This window comes from Priapulus caudatus, unplaced genomic scaffold (genome assembly GCF_000485595.1).
Source record: "Priapulus caudatus unplaced genomic scaffold, Priapulus_caudatus-5.0.1 Scaffold53, whole genome shotgun sequence".
Lineage (NCBI taxonomy): Eukaryota > Metazoa > Priapulida > Priapulimorpha > Priapulimorphida > Priapulidae > Priapulus > Priapulus caudatus.
Genome location: NW_014577114.1, coordinates 669,443 through 677,545, shown reverse-complemented (window position 1 = coordinate 677,545; position 8,103 = coordinate 669,443). Strand labels below are relative to the sequence as shown.

General features: G+C 38.3%; 1 protein-coding gene across 1 annotated transcript in view; it reads right to left on the bottom strand.

Moving 5' to 3' along the window:
• The window catches only part of LOC106820943 (ras-related protein Rab-2-like), a 24,170-nt gene that overhangs the window by 12,826 nt on the left and 3,241 nt on the right, over positions 1-8,103 (bottom strand). Inside the window, exons 2-4 of the mRNA XM_014825556.1 lie at positions 6,964-7,035; positions 5,845-5,912; positions 4,049-4,131 (exon numbers count right to left, since the gene is read on the bottom strand). Of these exons, the coding sequence (XP_014681042.1) occupies positions 4,049-4,131; positions 5,845-5,912; positions 6,964-7,035 (223 nt within the window). The remainder of the gene's footprint in view (positions 1-4,048; positions 4,132-5,844; positions 5,913-6,963; positions 7,036-8,103) is intronic.

Here is an 8,103-nt window from a genome sequence, read left to right as displayed (position 1 = left end):
CAGATACACATGCAGTGCAAACCCCAGGCACCGCTGGAACTTTTCAATAATAAAATGATGGTAAATAAACACAATGTATTTACTACAAAAATCTTTGTTTCTCTACTCTCTTTCTCCTATTATTAGTAATAACTTTTGGTAAATGTGGTTGAAATGCAGCCTCCGCAACACACTTTCACCGCATGAATGCCGCCAGGGCTCGAATTAACGACGGCACCGACGCGCAATTGCCCGTCGGTGCCCCTATCAATCGCCGTACTGCCCCTGAAAATCCAACCCGACCGACGGCAGTCACCTCGCCTTGCCCTTTTGTGTTAATTGCCGTCGGTGCCTTTAATCTACTGCCCTAGTTTTGTTTTTTAGTCGAATCAACATAACACATGAGTGTGCGTGCTGTAGTTGCAATGCATGAGATATAAAACCGATAGTCGCAGAAGGGAATAATAACGGCATCGGATAATTATTTTGCTCGCTGATAGCGAGCCATGTAAATTTCTTCGTTACTGTACTTTCTATTAGCAGAGGTGGGTACAGGGTGGTCAGTGTTACGGTGTAAGCCTTACATGGCGGGCATATTGTTTTGTACATTAAAAGCAAGACGATGTTGATGTACTAATTTGTTATGAGTTTTCCTTTATTTTACAAAAGTGCCTTGGTGCCCTTCTCAAATTTGAGAGTTGCCTTGGTGCCTTTCTATTTTAGCAGAAAATTCAAGCGCGATTTCTCACATGCCCTAAAAAAATTGCCTCCCCTTCTCGTCGCTTAATTTGAGCCCTGAATGCCGCTGTCACAAACAACAAAATTGTAGATAAGAACAGGTGGGAAAGCGTGAGCGGCAAATTTGCTTAAACACACAACCTTCATTTGGTATCTTTGCCGTAGCTAAATTTTCACTTGTTCAAATCGATAATTTTGCCATTTTGTAATGCAAGATCAGATAAGAGACATCAAGTAAATTCTCTGAAGAAAAACCCCCACTCCGTCGAAATGTAAATGGGAGCATACATGTATGCAAGTAAGTGCATTCTGGTTCAAGCCGTCCTCCCACTTCCGAGCTCTATCTCGAGGCCTGCCAAGCCAAGCCTAGCATAATTCGCGGATGGGAATGATGTCATACACGTTCTATGTTCATGGCCAAACAATCGATTAGTGCAGTTAGGGGGTTTCGCATTATAAACAGGCCACTTCCTCCATTTACATTTCAGTGCGAGTGGCAGTTTTCTGCAGGAATTCACCAGATCTCTCGCGAAGTAAAGTGTGCATGTCCAGTACAAAATTAGCAAAATTATTTTAATTCGAACAAATGAACATTTTAGCTACGCATAAATACCAAAATGGAGGCTGTTGGTTGTGTATTTTTTGCTTGATGCGTTGTGAAACAAAGTGAGCATTGTGCGAATTTTCTGTGCTCACGCTTACCCACCTGCCTCTATATTTTTGTTGTGTTTATGCACAGGAGGCGGCTGTACGGTGTACTGCAGAAAAGCATTTCAATGGCATTTACAGAAAGTTATTACTAATAATAGCACTCTGAACGACAGTAGAGAAACATTAAGACTTTGGTAGCTAAATACATTATGTGTTTATTTACCATCATTTTATTATTAAAACATTCGAACGCGAAGTGCCTGTGATTTTCTGCTGCCATTTCTCACGAATATCAGACTTTGTCGCCGATATAATTTTCAATACACAGAACCAAGGATCCCTTGTATAGAATCAGATGCGCTTTTGTTTGAACTTAGCGTGCAATTGGTTTGAAGACGCCATTTTGTGATATCAGACTTTGTCGCGATAATAGTTTTCACTACACAGAATCAAGAGCCCTGGTACAGAATCAGATGCCCCTTTGTTTGAATTAAGTGCAATTGTTTCGAAGGCGGTCATTTGTAAATTGTCGCTATAATGATAATCAAATATTCGGCGGTGTTACGTGTCCAATTGCAACTTTCTATGCCTATAACACTTTTAACAGCAGAAATCTTAAGGTTTTTCAAGTGGTGTAATAAGGCTGAGAGGGTCTATGTCCCCGGGGTACTGCCGGAACGTACCCTGGGTCCGGCCCGGTAATACCGGAACGTACCCTGGTACTATCTAATATGCCGAACCGTACCTCGCCTACTCCACTAACGAGTCTAGGGAGCTCGCCTACGCCTACTCCCTAACCCGAACCCTAATCCTAACCCTAACCATATCAAATAGTGACCAGGCACGTTCCGGCAGTACCCTGGGGGACATAGACCCTATGAGCTGTAATAAGTGACTTATCACTCGTGACTAAGTATCAATATAGGCGACTATATTTTGCTACATTTTTTTCTAGATTGTGCATTTATATATACAATGATGATGAAATAATAGCTTTAACCAATATCGATTTTTTTCGACCTGTAGTTCCCTTCCAAGTTTAGCTTCTTTGTTTCTCTGTCATTCCGAATTAAAATTGCAAATTTTGACCTTTTTCTACTGACAGTACTGCGATCCGCAGTGTTGATGTCTATTTGACTAACCTTTCTCTTTCCATCTTCGATACAGTACCTTGGACGTTGAAGACTATTATTAACGAGATTACGAGGTTACCAGTAATGACAGTATTACTATTAGTACTAGTAGGGGGCCTAGTATTAGTAGTAATAATAATATCTAATCTGTAAACAACTTATGTCGCATGAATGCGAATCAACATGACATAACAACAACGAATAAGACGAGACAACAACAAACGTAGGAAATAATATCACCACAATTCTATGGCACTGTACTGCCATTAAATACTATAAACCGATTATATACCTGTGTCTCCGATGATAATATACTTGAAAAGGTAAGCATATGACATTTTTAAGGAGAATTATTTCCTTTATCTTCAGAACAGCTATGATGTACACTTGTTCTGTTCATTGGAAACGTCATTCGCGCAGTGGCGACCTCGTTTGAGCGGAACCAAAAAGTATGTCAATAAGTCAATTGTTGGAATCTATTATTTGATATCAATAACTTATTGAATAAGGGCATCTGTTACTTCACACATTCGTAGATATAATATACGCAGAGCAATCTATATATTGAATTGACCTGCAGTCCAGGATCACGCACAATTACTTTGAAGTATGTGTAACATGCATGATGCATATTCAAGGTAAATAAATCTATTCTACCCTCTCTCTCTCTCTCTCTCTCTCTCCCTCTTCTTCTCTCTTCTAAGATAAAAAATAAAGACACCAAGGGGCAAGAGCGCATAAACTATTAATGTGCACTGGTATTAATCTATTATGCAGTTATCACAATAGATATATTACTTTTCAAGCACAAAATCAACATTTACTAAATTCAAGTACTTTTCAAGGACTACCCTCAAATTCAAGGACTTTTCAAAGACTGTGCGAACCATGTATAACAAATCGTCTATACCCACACGTACTTGTTACCAGATACCTAATTTAATTGTTATAATTAATCATACATCAACGCTACAAAATTTTAAGGGCGCCATTGACACCCGCGACCGTGCTGCCATCCTGAAAAAGTTGTGCATTTCCCAATATATTTTGCACGTTACAGACCAAGGGCTAATCACAAAGGTGCAATTATATTTATACCTAAATGCTATTTAACCGAACGATGTTCATTTTAGGACAAATTTATCCATAATATAACTGAAACTATGTGTCGTTTATAAGATATTACAATCCTTTTGCTTTTAAATTAATAAATAAGAAACACCCTCGATCTGTAGCCCTTGGCTGAAAAGTTGTTTTGTGCAACTTTTCAGATCGTGCGCTTTGAGTAGTGCCACCGTCGTTGTAATCAAACTGTAGTCGTTAGTTTTAAAACATTAAAAAAAAATTCCAATGGTGATTGAACCATGAAACTTTTTATGTAGCGTAATTTTAACCTAAATGAACTGAAAATAACCCTAGAACCTAGAGTAAAGGTCCCTTTAACCTTAGATGTTATCAGATTAATACAACCTTTATCAACATGATAATCAACAACGGTAATGGAATGCCTGATTGACAGCTTAGGATATTTGGGATGTAATGCACACCTTGTAATGTCATAGACAAGTAAAGCACCAGCAGCACCTCTGTAGTATGACCTGGTAATAGACCTGAATGACTCTTGTCCAGCCTGAAATATACAAGTGCAATTAGTTAAAAAGTAACCAGTGCCAGAAAAAAGATACTGAATCAAAATCATAATAAAAGTCCATGAAAAATACTTATTTTTCAATATAAAACCAACTTGCAAATTAATAATACATGCTTTGTAATGATACACGAGTTTTCATGTATCTAACTTATACAGGTGTTTTATATTACATGCATAACCTTTTCAATTATTTCACCAGTGGCCAAAAATGCCTCACTTCAAACTGTAATAATGTACATGTAAATCAATTCAAAGCCATTAATCGAGCGTTCTTGTAATGCAGTGACGCATGTAACTTTATTCCAGTTTCGGCTGGTTCCGGTTCCGGCCGGAACATAAAAAGTTGGATCCTGTGCACCCCTAACAATGAGGGACTACTAATTCACATCAGAACTGTGACAGTTTTAAACATCTTTGTTTTGATGCCATCACAACAATGAATTGCACAGAACTCCATAAATTTTGACAGACACTGAGACATAGCAAAACAACTGCCATTAACCTAGAAGTTATTTGTATTTCATGTTCCAACCCTGTAAGTGTAATGTTGCAAACAGCTGGTGTATAAAAAACACTTGAAAACATCACGTGTGACAGACAATGTGATCGATAAAAACATTTTGAATAGCCAAAAACCGTTTTGAACCAGACAATGTCCATAATCGATCACTTAAAGATGCCTTCCCACACACATTTTTGTGACAAACCACTGTAAAAACGTAAGTAAATACCTCAGTGCACTTTACCTGAACGTTAGCTTTGAAAATAAAACTGTAAAAATATGTATCAAGCCTATATTTGCTCAACGAAAAAACAATTCGAAAAACGCCTCTCGCCGCGGTTCTTCATCATGGCGGCAAGAGTCAACGCAGGTCACGTAACCAGCACAGCCATAGATATCATATAACACATGTGTTATCTGAATTCTTGTGTAAAGTGTGGTTTGCAGATGTTACAAATAGTAGTTGGGTGATTGGAAACGTCGCGACGGTGGTTGCATAATGGGTTAGTCCGCGGCAGCGCGTTTGATGTAGTATGGATGATGGAGATGAGAAACGGTTGAGAGTCAGTTGTTGTGCATGTGGGCAGCGGGTGTGGTTGTGCGCGCGCGCGACTGATTTCTTTGTTAGCTAGAAATGTATAAATGGAAGTTTCTTAGTTGAAGGGAGGAGAACGAGTGTGCGGAGTCACGCGGATGCGTGCCTCTGTGCGCACGCATGTGGGTTGAGAAACAATAATACTATTTGCAAAACACAACTGCTTGGACTTTGGAGTTTTCCTTTATCTCTACAACAAATCCACTTTGAAACGGGTAACGTCAGATCTTCCTCGTTACATTTTTGGCGCCGTCGACAGTCGAATCGGGTTTACCACGTTTACCATTCTCCCTATAACAATCTAGCCGCACAAGATGCGCGACGCTCTGTCTACATAGACTACCACTAAAACAACCCCTAGTCTAGCTCCGCTGACTAATTCATGCAACATCTGTAAATCATATGTTACACTTGCATGAATACATGTATTTACGCATGATGAACCTGGGAAACCTCCTGCGCACAGAGACATGCACATAAACTCTCATGTTGGTGCTGATGACATCATTTTTCCAGGATGGGGCTGCTTTTAAATTCACAGCTAAAGATAGGGAAATAATACCCATTGACAACAGTCAATTGAGTAAATACGTACTGTATCCCATATCTGAAGTTTTATCTGTTTTCCATCAATAGTGATCATTCGAGCTCCAAATTCCACACCTGGAAGAGAGAATTTCAAGACAATTTCAACAGGTGAATTAATGAGATAGTGAAATTGTTTTTGTTTTTAATGGCAGCTCTTGCTGCTATTGTCGATACCGCTCCTGCTGCTATAGTTTCAGGGTTGATTTTTCTTAAATTGAGTGGAACGTACGTAACTGTCCGTACTTCATTTGACGTGCCACTTGGGTTAAGCATGGGTGGCTACATTTAGAATTAACCAATCAGGGAAAACTGAACCAGGAGACCAAATCAGCTACCTCGTGGGCAGAGGCAATAGGTCAGTAATGTTGAGGTGGGAGGACAGGTAGTATATATATATATATATAATTTTTTTTAAATCTTCAAAATTAGCAAAACAATAAAGTACAATCTTAAAACATGCATAGATATTCAAAGTACAGTTAGACCTCGATTATCCAAATGAGACGGGCGGGGAGCATTATGTTCGAATGGATTACTAATCTGAATTACGTCAGCAACTGTACCGACTGTTTCCAGTCTGACTGTTACGTTCTAGGCAACGTTACGTCAAACGTGAGCCGCCTATCTAGCTTGTGAACAATCAAATATCGTTTCTTGAATTATGAATAACACGAATGGATTGAAATATTTAATTATATTATCTCAAAATAACCCTTAATATAAAAAATAAATAAAATATTATATTATAAAAATACACGCACGCCGCCTATCTAACCTTCAGATTCTACAGTCCTAAACAAAGGAAAAGTGAACAATCAACTATCTTTGCTTGAATTATGAATATCACGAATGGATTTAAATATTTAATTTAATTATCTCAAAATAAACCTTCATTTCGGTGCAAAATTAAAATTAGCTTGAATTCTTCATAACCTCTGAATAGTGGGTGACCCAATGGGTCACAGGTGGTCTAGTGGCTTATAAATATTCACGGGACCTTGAGATCTTGTTCGGATAATTGATGTTTGGATAGCAGAGGTTTTTGACTGTACCTATGTAAACACAAAGGGTTCTTCAAATCATATCAGATAATTTAGATTTAAGTAATCTGAACTACAATTCTTACCAATTGTCAGGTCATGTACTGGTTGAAAACGCTTGTCAGTGAATTGTAATAGCAGACATGACTTTCCCACACCTGCAAAAAGATGAACATAAATTATCACAACTCACAAGCCATATCTTGTTAAATAACCCTATAAATCTCTGCCGGGAGGTAGAGACTGCCTATAACTGCAGGGTAAGAAATGAAAGTGGCTTTGGTGTCAAATACTCCCAGATTTACTGCTAGGTCTGGTGTAATGTGTGCACGAATCCAAGTGGATTGCATGCTATTCCCTGAAAATTCTCTTAGACCAGTTCATTTGAGAGTGTGGCCTCACAAAATTACCATACCTTTTCAGCAAATATTACAAGAAAATATGGCAGACCAGGATATCCGCCAGAAATTATTTTTTGGGCAAGGACCAAAAAAAGTCTCTCGAAAATCGTTGTACTACTAAAGAGATATGTTAACTTGTTTTTTCTAATGCAACTGCCATTGACATTGACAATATCAACAGCAACTGTTGCGAGAAGCTTCTCTGATATGAAGCGGATTACGACCCACCTGAAGAACCGAATCTTACTCAACTCCCTGGACAACATGATGCAAATTTCCATCACAGGAGGGCCAATCGGTTCGATTAATTTTGACAAGGTTGCAGATAAATGGTTCAGTGGCAAACTGAACCACCCCCTTATATTAAGTGGATACCAACTAGTGGCAGTGCATTAAACCAGTGACTATCATATTTGAACCAGTGACTTACTTGTTGAATTAATGTGAAATTGTGCGAATAAATGTTCACGTTTCTTTTAAAACATACCATATATTATCAGTTTCACTTCAAATATCGCTTACATACATAAGCAAGTAATTTTTTTACTCATAATTTTGAGTATAGATCCATACCCTTGAACTGTTTTTGAGTATGGAATTTTACCCTTTTACCCTCCTGGCAGAAACCTGCAGATACACATGCAGTGCAAACCCCAGGCACCTGGAACTTTTCAATAATAAAATGATGGTAAATAAACACAATGTATTTACTACAAAAATCTTTGTTTCTCTACTCTCTTTCTCCTATTATTACAGGGAACAATTTCCAGCCAAAAATTTGCAAAGCAAATGTGCTATACAAAATAAATTTTGCATAGCAATTGG